The sequence below is a fragment of the Gymnoscopelus braueri genome (assembly GCF_963280865.1).
Source record: "Gymnoscopelus braueri genome assembly, chromosome: 2".
NCBI classification, from domain to species: Eukaryota; Metazoa; Chordata; class Actinopteri; order Myctophiformes; family Myctophidae; genus Gymnoscopelus; species Gymnoscopelus braueri.
Genome location: NC_137604.1, coordinates 1,159,473 through 1,180,563, shown reverse-complemented (window position 1 = coordinate 1,180,563; position 21,091 = coordinate 1,159,473). Strand labels below are relative to the sequence as shown.

At 40.9% G+C, this 21,091-nt stretch overlaps 1 protein-coding gene and 1 long non-coding RNA gene across 6 annotated transcripts in view; one reads left to right on the top strand and one right to left on the bottom strand.

The window, feature by feature from the left end:
- LOC308077757 (spectrin beta chain, non-erythrocytic 1-like) overlaps positions 1–11,350 on the top strand; it is a 113,833-nt gene extending 102,483 nt beyond the window's left edge. For 4 of the 5 annotated variants that reach the window (XM_080418662.1, XM_080418664.1, XM_080418661.1 and 1 more), the window contains 6 exons: positions 917–1,026; positions 1,548–1,596; positions 1,853–2,052; positions 3,777–3,950; positions 6,764–6,806; positions 10,842–11,072. In XM_080418662.1, coding sequence (XP_080274788.1) covers positions 917–1,026; positions 1,548–1,596; positions 1,853–2,052; positions 3,777–3,950; positions 6,764–6,806; positions 10,842–11,063 — 798 coding nt within the window. In that variant the 3' untranslated portion in view covers positions 11,064–11,072. Of the gene's footprint in view, positions 1–916; positions 1,027–1,547; positions 1,597–1,852; positions 2,053–3,776; positions 3,951–6,763; positions 6,807–10,841; positions 11,138–11,168; positions 11,219–11,249 lie in introns of those variants that run through there. The other variant, XR_013932443.1, reaches the window with a different exon arrangement.
- A 1,295-nt stretch (positions 11,351–12,645) lies between these two features.
- Positions 12,646–15,063, bottom strand: LOC308077904. The gene is made up of 3 exons (XR_013932469.1): positions 14,307–15,063; positions 12,990–14,246; positions 12,646–12,728 (listed from the first exon to the last, which is right to left on the bottom strand). It is a non-coding gene; the product is annotated as an uncharacterized lncRNA (long non-coding RNA).
- Between the last annotated feature and the right edge of the window lie 6,028 nt (positions 15,064–21,091).

Sequence of the window (21,091 nt, the reverse complement as noted above, 5' to 3'; positions counted from 1 at the left end):
CACACACACACACACAGTGGAGAGACTGACCACGGTATAACACACACACACACACACACACACACACACACACACACACACACACACACACACACACACAGTGGAGAGACTGACCACGGTATAACACACACACACACACACACACACACACACACAGACACACACACACACACACACACACACACACACACAGTGGAGAGACTGACCACGGTATCACTCACACACACACACACACACACACACACACACACACACACACACACACACACACACACACACACACACACACACACACACAGTGGAGAGACTGACCACGGTATAACACACACACACACACACACACACACACACACACACACACACACACAGTGGAGAGACTGACCACGGTATAACACACACACACACACACACACACACACACACACACACACACACACACACACACACACACAGTGGAGAGACTGACTATGGTGAGACACCAGGGACAAAAACAGAGAGAGAGAGATGTTTGACATTTGCCAATCAGGATGGAATATGACAAATCTGACAGATCCGTCTTGATCACATCACTAGAGATACTGTGTAGCGATTTGCCTGATGTTTGGATAACATCTGTAGCAGTGCTGTCAACACAATGTTTATTATAAGCATTGGCCTCCTGGTGGCGCTATAACTATTTGGTGTAGAGGTTCTGCTCTGGTGTATAGGGAGTGTGTGTGCAAAGTTTCACTGTGATCAAGCCAACGGAGACAGACAGACAGACAGACAGACAGACAGACAGACAGACAGACAGACAGACAGACAGACAGACAGACAGACAGACCGACCGGGTGCAACACATAGTTTCAGCCATGCCTTTGGTGGAGACAATATAGTGTGTGTGTTTGTGTGTGTGTGTGTGTGTGTGTGTGTGTAGTTGGAGTTGTTGGAGGTGAGGAGACAGCAGGAAGAGGAGGAGCTAAAGAGGAGACCGCCCACTCCCCCAGAGCCTGTGATGAAGGAGGAGGAGGAGCCTGTCGTACAGAGGTAAACCACCAACCCCCAAGCCAGACACTTTAAAAAATACAACCTAGTCTATTTACAGCCGTATGTTTGCATTGACTTTAATCAAATGATAAGAAAACATTACAAAATGTACAATAGGCCTATAATTGAGCTCTTACATTACACCATACAGAGGCTATCATTGCAGCAGTTATTACACTAAATATAACACCAGTCATTGTAATCAAATCATAACTCCTCTTTCATCCTCCTATAAGGACTACTCACATTAATGTATTTGTCTGCGGACCCCCATCTGAAAACTTTGTGTTAAAAAATATATATCTAAATAATCTGATGTAATACGTTTCTATTTTATTTTCTACAACTTTTAATATGTTGCATTGAGACACCTTGTGAGCTTATAGATAACTGTCTGTCTGTCTGTCTGTCTGTCTGTCTGTCTGTCTGTCTGTCTGTCTGTCTGTCTGTCTGTCTGTCTGTCTGTCTGTCTGTCTGTCTGTCTGTCTGTCTGTCTGTCTGTCTGTCTGTCTGTCTCTCAGTGAGGTCATTATTCAGAATGGACTGCCATCAGACCAGGATTCACCAAAGGTCAGCATTACACACACACATACACACACACATACACACACACATACGCACGCACGCACGCACGCACGCACGCACGCACGCACGCACGCACGCACGCACGCACCCGCGCACACACACACACACACAATCTATAACTAACTGTATTGAATAAAATAATCTTATTTTGGTGTGTGTGTGTGTGTGTGTGTGTGTGTGTGTGCGTGCGCGTGTGTGTGTGTGTGTGTGTGTGTGTGTGTGTGTGTGTGTGTGTTCACAGGAGAGCTTGGTGAACGGCGTGGCAGAGCCCCGCCCCCTCTCCTCCCCCACAGACAGTGGGAAGGACAACAAGGACAACCAATCACTGACTCTGCCTCCACTCTCCAACAACACTGACTCCACCCCTAACTCCGCCCAGATGGAAGGCTTCCTGCACCGCAAGCACGAGTGGGAGGGGCCTAACAAGAAGGCCTCCAGCAGGTACAGATGGACTCACACACTACACACTACACACTACACACTACACACTGACACTAACATTGCACACTGACACTGCACACTACAGGAGTTTTAATTTAGTGTTAACACATTCCACGCCAGAGTTTAATATCATAATGTACTCACCAGTGCCAGCGATTTATTGTTTTTTTTTTGTTTTTTTCACCTCGCCACAGACCTCGCTAAATACCTTAAGATCGCGCGTTCAACTGTTTGTAGACACACAGGGTAGCTGTGTGAGTGGCCCAGAGAAGACATTTTCAATCGGCGACATTCCATTTTGCAGTCGTCGCAGTTTCTATTAAACAGCGTTCAGCGCGGAAAAAAACAACACCGGAGATAATGGCGGATTAGGGGAAGCTTTAGAGCGGCGGCGGATGGGAACGAAAATCTTCGATTGACATTTTATTTCCGTTTCCAGTGTGCTACAATGAAATGTGTCACTGAGAGGGAGGCCTACAATGAAATGTGTCACTGAGAGGGAGGCCTACAATGAAATGTGTCACTGCGGGAAAAAAAGACCACTTCGCGTAGAACTACGCGACTGGCACGCTGCGCAATTATTTAGGTTCGCGTAGAACTACGCGATTCGATTGGCACGCAATGTGTTAATTTAGTCGAAAAAAAACTCTGATCACTTTAAAAGACGTAGCAGAGTCTCGTTAGTCTCATTTGCATTTGATTCAGGAATTGGGTGTGGCCTGAGAGCTTATCTGGGCGTTTCTGTCTCGTCCACAAAATGGACTAGCCTATCAGCGTCCTCGCTCATTGTTCTGTGATTGACAGCGGAGGTTGGCCAATCAGGTGGAACCCGAGTGAACCACAATGGAGTGAAAACAAACGGCGGCCATTAAAACTCTGTTTCCTCCACTGTTTGAAAACTTCAAAACACTCTCAAACTTCTTTTCTGTGCCACAGAATTGACTTTTAAGGTATTTTTCAGATAGCATTTAGTTGTTTAACTTCATATATGTGGTCAATTAATCATGACCTATTTTGGGCGTGGCCCTTTCAAATGTCCCCCTGCTCCAACGTTGTTCTGTGGTGGTGGAACGAACTGCTGATTGGCTGAAGGGGTTGTCAGTCAACGGTACTAATCCCGCCCAGCTCCCGCCCACAGCCAACAAGCCAAACAGTCCTCATGCCAGACTCACTGAAATGAAATGGAAAAGGATGATAATCCGTTCCATAGTTATTGTGAGTTGAATGTAGGTTGTTTTCGCTAAAAATAACAGAAATCACTCAAAGCAGAGAAAAAGGCACGTTTCTAAATCCATTAGAATGGAAGTGTGAACGTGGCTGTTTTTTTTTCGATCACGTGATTTGCTGCTTCACTGAGAGTCAAATGGTGACTCCAAATGGTGAGGTTAGCGAACAGCGCCATCTAGTGTAAAAACACTGAAAACACCAACACACGTCAAAACACGTCCTCTCCTCTCCTCTCCTCTCCTCTCCTCTCCTCTCCTCTCCTCTCCTCCTCTCCTCTCCTCTCCTCTCCTCTCCTCTCGTCTCCTCTCCTCTCCTAGGTCGTGGCATAATGTATACTGTGTGATTAACCTCTCCTCTCCTCTCCTCTCCTCTCCTCTCCTCTCCTCTCCTCTCCTCTCCTCTCCTCTCCTCTCCTAGGTCGTGGCATAATGTATACTGTGTGATTAACCTCTCCTCTCCTCTCCTCTCCTCTCCTCTCCTCTCCTCTCCTCTCCTAGGTCGTGGCATAATGTATACTGTGTGATAACTCAAGGAGAGCTGGGTTTCTATAAGGACGTGAAGGGGGCGGGGCAGGGGGTCCCCTACCACAACGAGACCCCGGTCGCTCTGAACGACTCAGCCTGCGACGTGGCTTCAGAATACAAGAAGAAGAAACACGTCTTCAAACTCAGGTAAAGACGCTGTCCGCAGGGCAATTCTGCCCATTATTCATTAATCAGTAGAACTAAGACTAGAGGAGAAGAGATCCAGTAGAACTAAGACTAGTGGAGAAGAGATCCAGTAGAACTAAGACTAGTGGAGAAGAGATCCAGTAGAACTAAGACTAGAGGAGAAGAGATCCAGTAGAACTAAGACTAGTGGAGAATAGATCCAGTAGAACTAAGACTAGCGGAGAAGAGATCCAGTAGAACTAAGACTAGTGGAGAAGAGATCCAGTAGAACTAAGACTAGAGGAGAAGAGATCCAGTAGAACTAAGACTAGTGGAGAAGAGATCCAGTAGAACTAAGACTAGAGGAGAAGAGATCCAGTAGAACTAAGACTAGTGGAGAAGAGATCCAGTAGAACTAAGACTAGAGGAGAAGAGATCCAGTAGAACTAAGACTAGTGGAGAATAGATCCAGTAGAACTAAGACTAGTGGAGAATAGATCCAGTAGAACTAAGACTAGCGGAGAAGAGATCCAGTAGAACTAAGACTAGTGGAGAAGAGATCCAGTAGAACTAAGACTAGAGGAGAAGAGATCCAGTAGAACTAAGACTAGTGGAGAAGAGATCCAGTAGAACTAAGACTAGTGGAGAAGAGATCCAGTAGAACTAAGACTAGTGGAGAAGAGATCCAGTAGAACTAAGACTAGTGGAGAATAGATCCAGTAGAACTAAGACTAGCGGAGAAGAGATCCAGTAGAACTAAGACTAGTGGAGAAGAGATCCAGTAGAACTAAGACTAGTGGAGAAGAGATCCAGTAGAACTAAGACTAGTGGAGAAGAGATCCAGTAGAACTAAGACTAGCGGAGAAGAGATCCAGTAGAACTAAGACTAGTGGAGAAGAGATCCAGTAGAACTAAGACTAGAGGAGAAGAGATCCAGTAGAACTAAGACTAGTGGAGAAGAGATCCAGTAGAACTAAGACTAGTGGAGAAGAGATCCAGTAGAACTAAGACTAGCGGAGAAGAGATCCAGTAGAACTAAGACTAGAGGAGAAGAGATCCAGTAGAACTAAGACTAGTGGAGAAGAGATCCAGTAGAACTAAGACTAGAGGAGAAGAGATCCAGTAGAACTAAGACTAGTGGAGAAGAGATCCAGTAGAACTAAGACTAGCGGAGAAGAGATCCAGTAGAACTAAGACTAGTGGAGAAGAGATCCAGTAGAACTAAGACTAGAGGAGAAGAGATCCAGTAGAACTAAGACTAGTGGAGAAGAGATCCAGTAGAACTAAGACTAGTGGAGAAGAGATCCAGTAGAACTAAGACTAGCGGAGAAGAGATCCAGTAGAACTAAGACTAGAGGAGAAGAGATCCAGTAGAACTAAGACTAGCGGAGAAGAGATCCAGTAGAACTAAGACTAGCGGAGAAGAGATCCAGTAGAACTAAGACTAGCGGAGAAGAGATCCAGTAGAACTAAGACTAGAGGAGAAGAGATCCAGTAGAACTAAGACTAGCGGAGAATAGATCCAGTAGAACTAAGACTAGCGGAGAAGAGATCCAGTAGAACTAAGACTAGTGGAGAAGAGATCCAGTAGAACTAAGACTAGCGGAGAAGAGATCCAGTAGAACTAAGACTAGTGGAGAATAGATCCAGTAGAACTAAGACTAGCGGAGAAGAGATCCAGTAGAACTAAGACTAGCGGAGAAGAGATCCAGTAGAACTAAGACTAGCGGAGAATAGATCCAGTAGAACTAAGACTAGCGGAGAAGAGATCCAGTAGAACTAAGACTAGTGGAGAATAGATCCAGTAGAACTAAGACTAGCGGAGAAGAGATCCAGTAGAACTAAGACTAGTGGAGAATAGATCCAGTAGAACTAAGACTAGAGGAGAAGAGATCCAGTAGAACTAAGACTAGCGGAGAAGAGATCCAGTAGAACTAAGACTAGAGGAGAAGAGATCCAGTAGAACTAAGACTAGCGGAGAATAGATCCAGTAGAACTAAGACTAGTGGAGAATAGATCCAGTAGAACTAAGACTAGCGGAGAAGAGATCCAGTAGAACTAAGACTAGCGGAGAAGAGATCCAGTAGAACTAAGACTAGAGGAGAAGAGATCCAGTAGAACTAAGACTAGAGGAGAAGAGATCCAGTAGAACTAAGACTAGAGGAGAAGAGATCCAGTAGAACTAAGACTAGTGGAGAAGAGATCCAGTAGAACTAAGACTAGAGGAGAAGAGATCCAGTAGAACTAAGACTAGTGGAGAAGAGATCCAGTAGAACTAAGACTAGTGGAGAAGAGATCCAGTAGAACTAAGACCAGAGGAGAAGAGATCCAGTAGAACTAAGACTAGAGGAGAAGAGAGAAGGAGAAGATTATAAGAGTTTAAATCCCATAGTCTGTGTGTAAATAGACATTATAAGAGTTTTAATCCCATAGTATAGACATTATAAGAGTTTAAGTCCCATAGTCTGTGTGTAAATACACATTATAAGAGTTTAAATCCCATAGTCTGTGTGTAAATACACATTATAAGAGTTTAAATCCCATAGTCTGGGTGTAAATAGACATAAGAGTTTAAATCCCATAGTCTGTGTGTAAATAGACATTATAAGAGTTTAAATCCCATAGTCTGTGTGTAAATAGACATTATAAGAGTTTAAATCCCATAGTCTGTGTGTAAATAGACATTATAAGAGTTTAAATCCCATAGTCTGTGTGTAAATAGACATTATAAGAGTTTAAGTCCCATAGTCTGTGTGTAAATAGACATTATAAGAGTTTAAAGTTGTCAGAATGTGAAGTTAATTAAATGATTTTATGTGTCTTTATTTCTCCAGAGTGGCCGACGGCAACGAATATCTGTTCCAAGCCAAAGATGAGGTAAGACTCTTTATGTTCTCCTTTATTCTATTTTCAACCGTTTTCTGATCAAATACTACAGCTTTAACTCTGCTGTTCCACTGCTACAGTTACCATGTTACAAGAAAGAAAGAATGAAAGAAAGAAAGAAAGAAAGAAAGAAAGAAAGAAAGAAAGAAAGAGAAAACGAAACTCCCGACAGCGCTCTCCTCGGAGCGCATATCTCCACCAGGCTGGGTAGGGCTATCTAAGTGTAGGGTTGTGATCATCATGTTTTGGGTGGTGGTCTCCACAGAGGACCCTCAACACATCACTCCAATCTGTGGCGTTTTTATATGTTTATGCCACGTCCACTGTTTGTTTCTACAACAAACAGTGACATTTATAGCATTTGTGGCGCCCCCCTGTGCAGGGCCGCATTAAGACCCCTCAGGGCCGTGGAACAACACAAAATCAAAGGCCCCCCCTCAACATTAATCGGACAATATCGGGTGCGTTCGCGCGCCCAGCGAATGAACGCGCACCGCACGTGCGTTCGGTGCATGTGCCACCGCCAGCACGAGCGGCGCTGACAGTCACACTGCACAGACACAGGGCACAGCACAGCCTTTCCAACAGTCCGTTTCTGCTATAAAGAGACGTGCAGAGGGATTTGGAGAGGCAGGGGCTGGAATTTCAAAAGGGCATTACAGGACATTAGATTACATTTCTACCCAGATATAGAGGAATATCTCATTTTAAATTAACACTATGAATCGATTCGAGAGTTATACTGAAACAAACATGAACAATATTCATACAAAAGTTACTGTCACTGATGATCTATATGAGCAATTCAGCATATTACTCTACAACAGTGGGACACAACCTTCTTGCCCTGATCACATTGACAAAAAACAATCTTTGCCAGAACAGCCACAACAACCACCCAGCCTGCCCTAACAATCCAGTATAGCCTTAAATTGCTGGTTAACAATGTAAAATGAGCAGTTTCAGTTATTAAGTATTTAAGTAGCCTTAAATACTGAAGGCTCTCGTAGATGTATTTTATCGATTTTGATATCCTTTATCTCTACGAGAGTCTTATCTACCACCCCCCCCAGATTACCCTGGAATATCAGCTCCAAAGCCCGTACTTCTCCAAACATGGACAAATGCTAAATATAAGGTGCTTACCCGCTTGCCCCAAATGTTAACTCGGTGTCCGTTCTGTTTGTGTAATGTATTAGTCCATATTTTTTAATAAAGAAGTGTTTTGTTCCCGTCTGTGGCTGAACGCCATTTCCCCCCCTCGTTTATTTCCTGTTTACATTGAGTGTAAGTCCGGATTTCACCGGATGCGCCCCGTCACCACCGCTATTGGGAACCGACAGAATTGGCCACAGACGGGATTAAAACACTTCTTTATTGAAAGATATGGACTAATACATTGCACAAATACGCCTTACACCGAGTTAACATTTGGGGCAAGCGGGTAAGCACCTTATATTTAGCATTTGTACATGTTTGGAGAAGTACGGTCTTTGGAGCTGACATTCCAGGGCAATCGGGGGGTGGTAGGTAGATAAGACTCTCGTAGAGATAAAACATAGTAAAATCGATAAAATACATCTAGAGTCTTTATCTAAGGCTATATTAGATAAAGAGCGAGAGAGAGAGGAAATGAACAGTATAATTATTTGTAATCCACATCTACCTACTGTATCTGTCTCAAATTGAGACGGATCACTGATTGTCTGCGCTTCTCTGTGTGCGTCTGCTCTCCTCATTGAATGGACAATGGACATGTGAGTGCGTGCGCCCGGCAGGGTTAGGTTTCGATTGGACATACTTCGTTGCGCGCTGTATCGCGTACCGAAAATAGACGATCTACAAGCTCACAACTCGTCGCGCTGGGACGCGTTGTGAGCTTGTAGATCGGCTATAATTCATGGTCTGGAGAGGGCACCTTTTTACCAACGGGTAAAAGGGCAGGGGCTCAAGCCCCCTTTTATGTCTATGTGTGCACGTGCAGTGTCTAAACTGTCTATCATTCTCACAGGGCCCTGCAGGCTGCAGGCCGTGGAACACAAGTTCCACTAAGTTCCACGGTTAATGCGGCCCTGCCCCTGTGGGTGTAAATTAACACTTGCGTGTCTAAGCGGCCAATCTGACCGATTTTGAGACTTTGAAGTGGATTATCTTTTCTCATGAAGCTCTCAGAAAGTTCCCCTTCCATGACTTTTCCTAAATATAACATTCAAATCCTCGCTGTTTCTTCATCTGAAACGGTTTCTAAATATGAAATTAGACATTCTTATACCATCTCTGACGTTATTTTTGGGCTATGTTGACCCCTCCTCACCCTCTCTCCCCCAGCCAGAGAGCTCTTCTCACCTCCTATTGAGATTGTTCAAGCCATTATTTGCATTTCACTGTCCTGCCAGGTTCCTGGAACCTGGCATTATTGCTATATTTGATCACCAACATGTAAATAATTATAGAGAATGTGACATTAATGGGTTGTTTATTCCCTGCACAGTGGATAAAGTGTGCGTGGTTAGAACATCTCCCTCTCTCTCACACAGTGTTGCCATGTCTGCTTATTATAAGCGACTTTGGGCTTGTTTTTCTATGAAGTCAAAAGATAAAAAACATTGCTCTCCGTCCATTGTATAAACTTGTGCGGACAACAACTCGCTTGCTTTCAACATCAGGGCATCTCTCTCTCTCTCACACACACGCACACGCACACGAACACACACACACACACACACACACACACACACCACAACAACATGCAGTAAAATATCCATAGACCTGGCTGCTTATTTCTCTTGCAATCTGGCAACACTGACAGTAGGCAGCAGCGTATAAAACAGCTCACTCGCCACAGCGATTGAGCTGTTTTATACGTTTTTGTCATAAAGATTTTACATACAGGATCTGCAGGTACCATTACAAGTTACACATTCACGTTCCCAGTTTGCCTTTATTATAATGTTTCTGCCTGTAGTCTAAACCAAATGAAAAGTAGTCACTGTAGCCAACATGTGAGCTGAATGGGATTGAAATGTTAATCGATATTTAAAGACGGGGTGCCGTGATTTTCAGTGATTCCCCCCCCTAAGACATAATCATCAGGTATTATGGTTATACTAGGAGGAAGATTTTTTTCAAAAAAGTATACAGAAAGTGTTCAAATTATGTTTTTATGTGGACACGCCTCCAGTTCATTAAGTATACCTGGTTCTCACCTTAGTACCTCCTCCACCACCTTAGCACCACCCACCTGTCCTAGTCCCTCCTCCTCCTCATGTATATTTTTACTATGTCACTAAAGCGCTGTTTCTCTATTGGCACGTTTGACCCTCAAGGTTTCAGCCTCCAGGTAGAAACTCAAAATGGTCAGAGAAGACATAAAACACCATAAAAACACCACCAGGGGGCTTAATGAAGTTCTATCAACCTCATAGACACATGAAAAACAGAAAAAGTGCAAAACCATGGCACCACCTCTTTAAAATACAATGGTATCCCCCGCTGTGCCCCGCTGTGCGCGGGAGAAGGTGTCAGCTCGTCTGTCAGCTCGTCTGGAGCTCAGAGGGGAGACAGTGGCCAATGGAATAGCAGGAAACAAACAGTCATTTTGATCTGAAGTTAGACTGCGTAGGGGATGGTCTGACTGCCGTCATGCGAGTGTTAAATGGATGGCTGTGTGTTGTTAGATGTTACATTCAGAGCCGACACTGCGTTCATGCTTTTTGGCATTTCTTTGGGGAAATGGACCACAAAATGTGGAAGGCAATCATAGGCAATCATAATGGAGTATGAAACATATGAATGATGCATGTTGATCACATGACTCTAGATAATGATGGATCATTCACAAAGCTGTTGGTACATTCATATACTTTAATGTAAAGTAAAAAAAATAGTCCTCGTTTTTATTCTAGGTCTCTAGGACTACATAAACATATACATGTCTCTCTATCTACGACATGTCCTCATGGAGCCATACATAATGTATATATAATGTTTATATAATGTATATAAATGTATATATATGTATTTCAGGACGACATGTCCTCGTGGATCCAGGCCATCCTGAACGCCGGCTCCTCCGTCGACAAGATGGAGGTTCCCTCCAGTAACCATAGCAACCAGAGCACCCCAGCATCCACCCGCGCCCACACCCTCCCCCCCACCGTCACCATGACGACAGAGTCCTCCAGCCCCGGGAGACGGGAGAAGGACAAGGACAAACGCTTCAGCCTCTTCAGCAAGAAGAAACAGTAACCTAGCAACCAGCCGGATGCTAGGGACCAGGTGGATGAGGAGGTTTTAATGAAGGACCAGGGGGATGCTAGGGGGTTAAATGAAGGACCGGGTGGATGCTAGGAGGTTTAAATGAAGGACCAGGTGGATGCTAGGAGGTTTAAATGAAGGGGCAGGTGGATGCTAGGGGGTTAAATGAAGAGGCAGGTGGATGCTAGGGGGTTTAAATGTAGGGGCAGGTGGATGCTAGGATGATTTAATGAAGGACCAGGTGGATGCTAATAGGTTTAAATGTAGGGGCAGGTGGATGCTAGGAGGTTTAAATGTAGGGGCAGGTGGATGTTAGGAGGTTTAAATGGAGAACTATGTGGACCCTAGGGGGTTTAAATGTAGGAGCAGGTGGATGCTAGGGGGTTTAAATGTAGGAGCAGGTGGATGCTAGGATGATTTAATGAAGGACTAGGTGGATGTAATGGGTTTAAATGGAGAACCAGGTGGATGCTAGGGGGTTTAAATGAAGACCCAGGGTGGTGTTAATAGGTTGCTAGGTGAATGCTAGGTGTCTCTTTGGTTTCCATTATGACCATGATAATGAATGTGCTCTAAACGTGTGATAATGAGGTTTTAAGTGTTTTAAACCAAACTTAACGTTGTTTTAGCCGCTCGCCTGTCGTTCACGTAGAAATGACATCACAGCGTCCGAGTCGGGGACAGCCAATGACAACGTCCGACCGCTCAGAGGCCCCGCCCCGCCGGAAAAACAAGAAATTGAAGATCAGGGAAAAGAATGTAATAAAAATACTTTCCACCAAAGTTAGACGTTAAACTGTTAACGTTCACTTTAAACTTCCTGTTTGATCACCATCAGTTCTCCTAGCGTTTGGTTGGTTGGTTGATGGTTTCGGCCAATCACAGTGAAGCCCCGCCCCCTCCTGTTCCTTCAATTGAAACCTCATCGTCGAGCGATGAATACGTGAATACATTAATTCATGAATACGTGAATATATGAATAAATCGACACGTGAATATGTGAAGCTGAGGAGGAGTTGAGACGCGTTCGTCTCGTTGCGCATGAAGATGATGTCACTGATGATGTCATGACGTTTCATCTCTTTTTCTATTGATTTTTTTATTTTGTTTTGTTTTTTATGAAACATTTATGTCAAAACTGGATTGAAGTTCTTTATCTTTATTTTCCTTTTTCTTTCTTACTTTATTTGGTTTAAGTATCTCAACGACCAAACCTGAATCCTTGAAAATCGGACCAAGAGCCATTTTGTTTGTTGCTTTATTGGCGTCGCGCACAGGAGCCGCTCCCTGATTGGTCCAAAAACTAAAAAAAACTGGAACGGTTGACGTGAACAACCAATCCTCATCGAGGGGAGTGGCCTGTGTGGGCCTATCCTGTTCCTGCATGCGTTAATTCAGGTGCGCATCACTGGTGTTATGAAGGACCACCTTTAATTATTAATATTATTATGATTTATGCCTTCATCCTTCCTTTTTTTAACGTTTCAAATAAATACATTAAGGATTATAAAATCAATATGTATTATATAAACACTTCAAAGCATCGATGTTAAATGGTAAAAACTAAAATATATAAAAAAAACAGCATTTACTGCAACAAATCCAACTGTTCTTAAGACCATGAGGTTGCTTGCTTGTCTCCTCGCCCTCCCTGCGCTCTCCCTGTATCTAATGTATCTACTGTCTATGGTACAATATATACACTGTATCTACTGTCTATGGTACAATATATACACTGTATCTACTGTCTATGGTACAATATATACACTGTATCTACTGTCTATGGTACAATATATACACTGTATCTACTGTCTATGGTACAATATATACACTGTATCTACTGTCTATGGTACAATATATACACTGTATCTACTGTCTATGTTACAATATATACACTGTATCTACTGTCTATGGTACAATATATACACTGTATCTACTGTCTATGGTACAATATATACACTGTATCTACTGTATCTATTGTACCAGATTCACTGTATAGGCTACTATATTGTATTGTATTGTACTGTTGTATGATAGATACAGTGTATACTATATTGTATCTGTTGTATGATAGATACACTGTATACTGTCACTGTGTCGATTGTACCATAGATACACTGTATCTAGACTTGGATCAAGACTATCGTGAATGTATTTGATCCAGTCTGACATGTGCTTACGTAGCTATGAATCTCCCTGTAGCCACTGGACATCCACCTCCAAAGCCTCTACTTCTCCATACACATACAAAATAAAAATCATATAAAGTCCTGACCCTGTAGCCACAGATGTTAACTCGACGTTAGGAACCTGTGTTCACGGTATTAATCTGTATATTTCAATAAATATGTGTTTTCATCCCGTCTCTGTCGGAAGTTCCCTGGGCCTCTAGTCCTCAATGGGTGGTAGTGGCGGGAGGGGGGGGGGGGGGCTCATCAGGTCAAAGTCGGTATTACACTCATGTAAACTGGATGTAAACAAGGAGATAAAACGGCATTCAGGCACAGATGAGATTAAAACACACATCTATTGAAAAATACGGACTAATGCGGTTCTCACAGGTTTCCTCATGTCGAGTTAACATCCGTGGCTACAGGGTCAGCACTTTATAGGTTTTTTATGTACATGTACGGAGAAGTACGGACTTTGCGCGCGGATGTCCAGTGACTATAGGGAGATGGAGACCAAGACTTATCATAGATATGTAAGCAAATGTCCGACTGGATAAAATACGATCTATGAAAGTCTTGATCCAAGGCTACAACGTATCCACTCTCACTGTAACCTATTGTACGATAGATAGAGTAAGATATCTACTGTATCCGTCATATAGAGACGATGGATACGGTAAGACATCTAACTAACATCGAACAAAAACCTAGGAAATGTTGTTTGGTCGATTTATTTCTCTGTTGTAACGATGTGTCTTGGCAATACTTGGAAAGTCTGTTTATTTCTCTTTTAAATGGAGTCCTGTTTGTAAGGAAAGTGTTCGCTCATCCCACCAAAACATGTTCCCTTCAAACAGGACCCCATTTCTGCTGTTTAGCAACAGCAGAATGAGCTGTTTGACAGAGAACATTTGGCAAAATTGTTCGTGGGCTCAACCCACAACCTCCGCTGTGCCGCTCATCCCACGTTAGCCTCATAGCATAACGCTCATCCCACGTTAGCCTCATAGCATAACGCTCATCCCACGTTAGCCTCATAGCATAACGCTCATCCCACGTTAGCCTCATAGCATAATTGCCTACGTAATGTTTTTGGTCAAATTGACATTTCTGCCTAGCTCTACTCTCCTAACACTGCTGCTTCATTGTGCCTTATTGCCTGTGTCCTCAGCCTATCAGAATGCTTGTTTCATTCCAAAATCACTTTCTGCCCTAAGTCAACTTTTTGAGTTAGGCAGAAATGATTTTTGAATGTAGCAAGCGTTCTGATAGGCTGAGGACATCGGCAATAAGGAATCATCAGCGTTAGGAGAGTAGAGTTAGACATAAATAAGATGACTTAGGCAGATAGGACATTTTTATTTCTTCTCTGAAGAAATAAACCTTAAAAAAGATGACTTACAGTATGAGGTAATTATGCTATGAGGCTAACATGTTCCTTATGAATGAGGCTCCATTTAAAAGAGAAACAAACAGACATTCCAACAGTATGGAAGTTATTGCCAAGAAGCACATGGTTACCAGGGAGACGTAACCGACCAAACGTTTTGTCCGATGTGTTCTCTCTATGGTCACTGTATCTATTGTACTGAGAACGCCATCTCCTGCACAATCACTACGTACGTCAATATTCTATAGAAATGACATGAATTAAAAGTTTTCATTATGTGTCTGGGTTCTGACGGCTTCAATGTATAGAGAGCCAAGACCAGACCCACTGCAACCTGTAGTCTCTCTCTCGCTCTCTCCCTCTCTCTCTCGCTCTCTCTCTCTCTCTGCCTCTCTGTTAAATATGTGCGATGTCATTAAATGCTTTTAAACTTTAATACTTTGCCTTTGTGTTGTGTGTTAACTCTGTGTGTGCTTTACATCTGTGCTTCTCAAAATGGGGTCCGGCCCTGGACCCCCCCTGGACCCCCTTAAGGATCCCTGCGGGTAAAAAATAATAGCAGATCCACCAGCTCCCAACGTGTGAGCTGGTGGATCTGCTATGTTCTAAAAACCTTGACAAAAAGTAACGACACAAATCTTGAAATATTTCCAGGTCAGGGTCTCAGCGGACAAATAATATTTTGGGGGTTCTTGACATGAAACAGTTTGAGAACCAACAGTTCCACAGGTTGTATGGAAAGATCTAATAGCTTCACTCTTAACCAGTGGTGGAAAAAGTACTCAAATTCTTAAACTTAAAAAAGTATCAATACTGCAATGTAGGAGTACTCTGTTATAAGTAAAAGTCCGGAATTCACAATTTACTTGAGTAAAAGTACAAAAGTATTGGTATCAAAATATACCAAAAGAAAAAGTACTCATTATGCAGAATGTCGCATTTCACACGTTTTCAAATGTATAAAAATCCTTTGAAAATAGCAGATCTACGACGCATTGTGAGCTTGTAGATCGGCTATTTTCAAATGGCCGAAATGTATATAAGGCTGAAGTGGTTAATGTGTGTTTTGTAATAATAATCAAAATCTAAAAAGTAACTTGTAACTAAAGTTTTCAAATAATTGTAGTGGAGTAAAAGTACAATATTTGCCTCTGAGATGTAGTGGAGTAGAAGTAAAAGTACTGAAAATTGGAAATACTCCAGTAAAGTAAAAACCATTACTTAAGTACAGTACTTAAGTAAATGTACTTAGTTACTTTACACCACTGCTCTTAATTTTCATGTCCTTGAATCCGGCAAGTTGCTGACATTTTTCCCACTGAGCAACTAGAGCCTGTTCCTGCTTGTTCTGTTGGAACAAGTTCTGTTGGAACAAGCAGGAAAGGAACAGGAGCTTACACCCCTGCCCGACCACTTGGGTCCGCCGCCTCGGGGCGACTGGTTGCCTCGTCGCTCAGTGATCTTTCGCCGCAGGCTGAAAACCCACCTCTTCAGGAAACACTACCCTGACCCTTCCTCTTAGCCTTGCCTCCTTGTTGTCAATTATTTGTACGATCTCTTGTTTTATTGGATCTTTTTTATTTGATACACTTATTTGTTTTAGCTCTTGCTCATTTGATTTTCCTATTTGTCTCATCTGTTTAAATAAAGTAGGTAGCTGATATATTGCACTTTTACCTTAGCGCTAGGTAGGCTATACTCTTAGTTGCTTGTTTTAGAAGAGAATGCACTTCAGACTTCTGGTGATTAGTAGTTTCCTTCCCTACCTATGTTGAATGCACTTATTGTAAGTCACTTTGGATAAAAGCGTCTGCTAAATGACTGTAATGTAATGTCTGCTAAATGACTGTAATGTAATGTAATGTCTGCTAAAGTAATGTAATGTAATGTAATGTAACGTAACCTCGCCTCTACCAGGTTCTCATCCCTAACTGATCCGTGTGATCTGGTGACCGGATCTCACACAGACCGGATTCCGGTCTAGGCCACGCCTTAATTTAGAATCAATCAGTTTTAGTCCCACTTAGAATAAGAGTTGTGTGGGCTCTGGACCAGCTCAGACAACCAATAGAAAGGCTGTGGACCAGCTCAGACAACCAATAGAAAGACTGGAACCCCAGTGTTGAAGTTTGACCTTCATGCAGTACCACTTATCGACCAGTAGGCGTCACTACCAGACCATACAATAGAAGAAGAGCAGGGAGACTAGATACAACCAAACCCTGGAAGTTATGAATGGATGGAAGCTGTTAAATGTTTGTCATTAAAAAAAACACTTTAAAACATTTAAAAATATATTTAAAATATGTATTATTTTAACATGTCCATTTAAGTACAGCAGGGGTCTTCAACAGGTGGTCCGGGACCCCTAGGGGGTCCTCAGAGTTACTACAGGGGGTCCGCCAAATCTTTGTGTGATATGATTTTTTTTTTTACATTAACCACTTGAACCCTAGAATCCCTTTTCTTAGCATCCCAGCATCCCAACTTTAGCCAAAAATAGCTGATCTACAAGCTCACAACGCCTCGCGCTGCGAGGCGTTGTGAGCTTGTAGATCTGCTATTTTTGGCAAATAGTTATAGGTGTAGAGGGAAAAAAATAGCATCAAAAGTTGATCTGAAACACAATTTTATACAATATAGAGTAGGGGGTCCCTGCTTCATCTCTCTCTCAGCTAGGGGGTCCCTGCTTCATCTCTCTCTCAGCTAGGGGGTCCCTGCTTCATCTCTCTCTCAGCTAGGGGGTCCTTGGCCTGAAAACGTCGAAGACCCCTGAAGTACAGCATTATTTATTCTATTGTCTATTGTTCTAGTTTTAAATAGAGGTAAATACAGCATTATTTATTCTATTGTCTATTGTTCTAGTTTTAAATAGAGGTAAATACAGCATTATTTATTCTATTGTCTATTGTTCTAGTTTTAAATAGAGGTAAATACAGCATTATTTATTCTATTGTCTATTGTTCTAGTTTTAAATAGAGGTAAATACAGCATTATTTATTCTATTCTCTGGTTGAAATGAAAAGGATTACAAACAGCAGAGAAGGAACACCAGCTGCTCTGTTTAATCCAAACTCAAACTACTTTTTTACTACTTTTTGATCAGGAAAATGAACACTCATTTGGTTTAAAATCTACCCGGCAACAGGTTCTGAGTATGACTCCCCCAGGCGGCAGTGAAAAGGTTAATTGGTTGGAAAGCTGTTCCATAGTCAGTCACTCACCTCCCTATAGAACAACTAATATTTACCTGTTATTAATAGACTGTGTGTGTGTGTGTGTGTGTGTGTGTGTGTGTGTGTGTGTGTGTGTGTGTGTGTGTGTGTGTGTGTGTGTGTGTGTGTGTGTGTGTGTGTGTGTGTGTGTGTGTGTGTGTGTGTGCGCGTGTGCGTACGTTCCATACATGGAGCTACAGAATGATTCTCCCCCATATTCTGCAAAAATATATTTTTTTATTTGTTTGATTATAATTGTAACAATATAATATTGCTTTAACCTTTTTTTTGTAAATGTTTTGACCAAAATCACTTTTGTAAAAAAGTTTTGTATTTATCTCGTTATTAAGATGTTTTATCAGTTCTATGAACAGTAGGACAGTTTAATAAAATAATGTAGAATAAATGATGATTGTATTTAAAGTATTAAACATTTATAATGTTTATTACCCTAATGTAATCCATTTATAAAAGTAACGTTTATTAGCCTAATGTAATCCATTTATAAAAGTAACATTTATTAGATTAATGTAATACATTTATAAAAGTAACATTTATTAGATTAATACATTTATAAAAGTAACATTTATTAGATTAATGTAATCCATTTATAAAAGTAACATTTATTACCCTAATGTAATCCATTTATAAAAGTAACGTTTATTACCCTAATGTAATCCTTTTATAAACTAGATCAGTGCTTTTAACTCCTTCACGGTTTTAACGCCATATGATCAGCACCGCGGACAGCGCCCCCCCTCCCCGCCGCCGCCGGGACTTGTAGTTCATTCCGGGCCTGCAGTCCTCCTGCTTTACGGCTAATAAAACTACAACTCCCGCGATCCTTCACGGCTGTCACTATAACCCACTATAACCCAGCAGGCTGCGGAGCGTAAAGAAAGAGAGGATTCCTGAAGCAGCTTTACGCTGTTTATCAGCTCCGTTCCGTAGACAACTACAGGACATCCGGTTCTGGAGCTATCAGATATAAGGTTTCCGGTTGCCTTCAAAGTAAGATCATCACATTTAATGTTTTTTTTAAAGACATATATATATATATATATTTTAATACATTTATGATGTATGTCTTTTTAAATGGCTCATACTACAGCACTTATAAGTGCCTTTTTTTTTTAAAGACAAAAAATTATTGAAAAAAATACATTTATGACGTATGTCTTTTAAAGGTCTTATAGGCTACTAGAGCAGCGGTTCTCAAACCTTTTCATGTCAAGGACCCCCAAATTGATATGGATTTGTCCACGGACCCCCATCTGAAAATACTTTGAGCCAGGGACCCCCAGAGGAGAGGATTTGTGTTGTAAATGTCAAAATGTTCAAAAGAATTTCAAAGATTTTTCAAAAATGTCCAAAAATAGCAGATCTACAAGCTTGCAGTGCGGCACGCAGTGACTTGTAGATCTGCTATTTTTTGAAAACGCCAACTTATAAACGGATAAAGTTTTTATTAATTACTTTCGCTGGGGACCCCCGCCCCCCCCCCTGCAATTGACCCTTATTCTGAAGAGATCGTCCACCGGAAGTGTTATATTAGTTAACCCTATGGTTGTTCACAGAACATTCTACAACCTGACAGACCAGAGGATTCTGAGGATTATTAACGCTGTTTTTATACTGAGAGTTTCTATTATTGTTGCCTTTTTATTAGGACACAGACTGTGTTTATTCATCCTGTGAAGCGACGCTGTTTGGAGGAAAATAAACATATATATAATATATATATATATATATATATATATATATATATGAATCTATGAAAGCTACTGGAGGAGAAATAAATCTGAGCTTCTTTAATCCTCTCCTCGGTTCAAACGGAAAGGAGAAACACGTTGACCAAACGGAGATATTTCATCATGAGCTTCATATTCATTTTTATTAACCTTTAAATTCCACCGACCAGACACACAAAAATACATCTTTTTATGTGTTCTGACACGTTATTATTATCTTATTTAGTCACAAAGCAGGATCCCTGGAGCAGCTGCTGCTACAGCAGGTAAGATTAAATATACATTATTATGTTATATATATATGTATATATGTATATATGTATGTATATATATATATATATATATATATATATATATATATATATATATATATATATATATATATATATATACATATATACATATATACATATATATATATATATAATATTAAATTAATTAAATTATATATTATTATATACATTATTGTATTACATTATTATTATCAGGAGGGTAGGAAGATTAAATCATTATAGAATATACACTATTATATTATAGTGTAGCTCTGATTGAGCTACACTAGATTATGAATTAATACATTCGATTATTGATTCTATATCATCTGGTTCATCTCATTCTAAATGTCTCTCTAGAGGAGACAATATGGACCTGATATGAATAGATATTCTATTATATCATGAATAGACTCTAACACAATATAATATAATATCATATAATAGTAATATACCATAATATTATATCATATTAATATACTCTAATAGCTACTTGTTAGGCTGATATTCATTCATGTACTGTCTGTAGCCTACAGTACCTGTACATGAGTACAGTAGAGTAGAGTAGAGTACAGTTACTTAAGTATAATTGAGTACAGTTACTTGAGTATAATGAGTACAGTTACTTGAGTAAAATGAGTACAGTTACTTGAGTACAGTTACTTGAGTACAGTTGTGTGTAGGGCTGTGTCACGATTACACATGTTAGGGTAAGTAATATATTTTGGTTAAAAGGTTAAAGCACTATATTCTAATAGTAATCATTACTATATAGTGTTTGTTCAGTAACAGTGTTAAATAGCTCTATATTGTGATAGTAATCATTACTATAGAGTGTTTGTTCAGTAACAGTGTTAAATGGCTCTATATTGTGATAGTAATCATTACTATATAGTGTTTGTTCAGTAACAGTGTTAAATAGCTCTATATTGTGATAGTAATCATTGCTATAAGTGTTTGTTCAGTAACAGTGTTAAATAGCTCTATATTGTGATAGTAATCATTACTATAGAGTGTTTGTTCAGTAACAGTGTTAAATAGCTCTATATTGTGATAGTAATCATTACTATAGAGTGTTTGTTCAGTAACAGTGTTAAATAGCTCTATATTGTGATAGTAATCATTACTATAGAGTGTTCGTTCAGTAACAGTGTTAAATAGATCTATATTGTGATAGTAATCATTACTATAGAGTGTTCGTTCAGTAACAGTGTTAAATA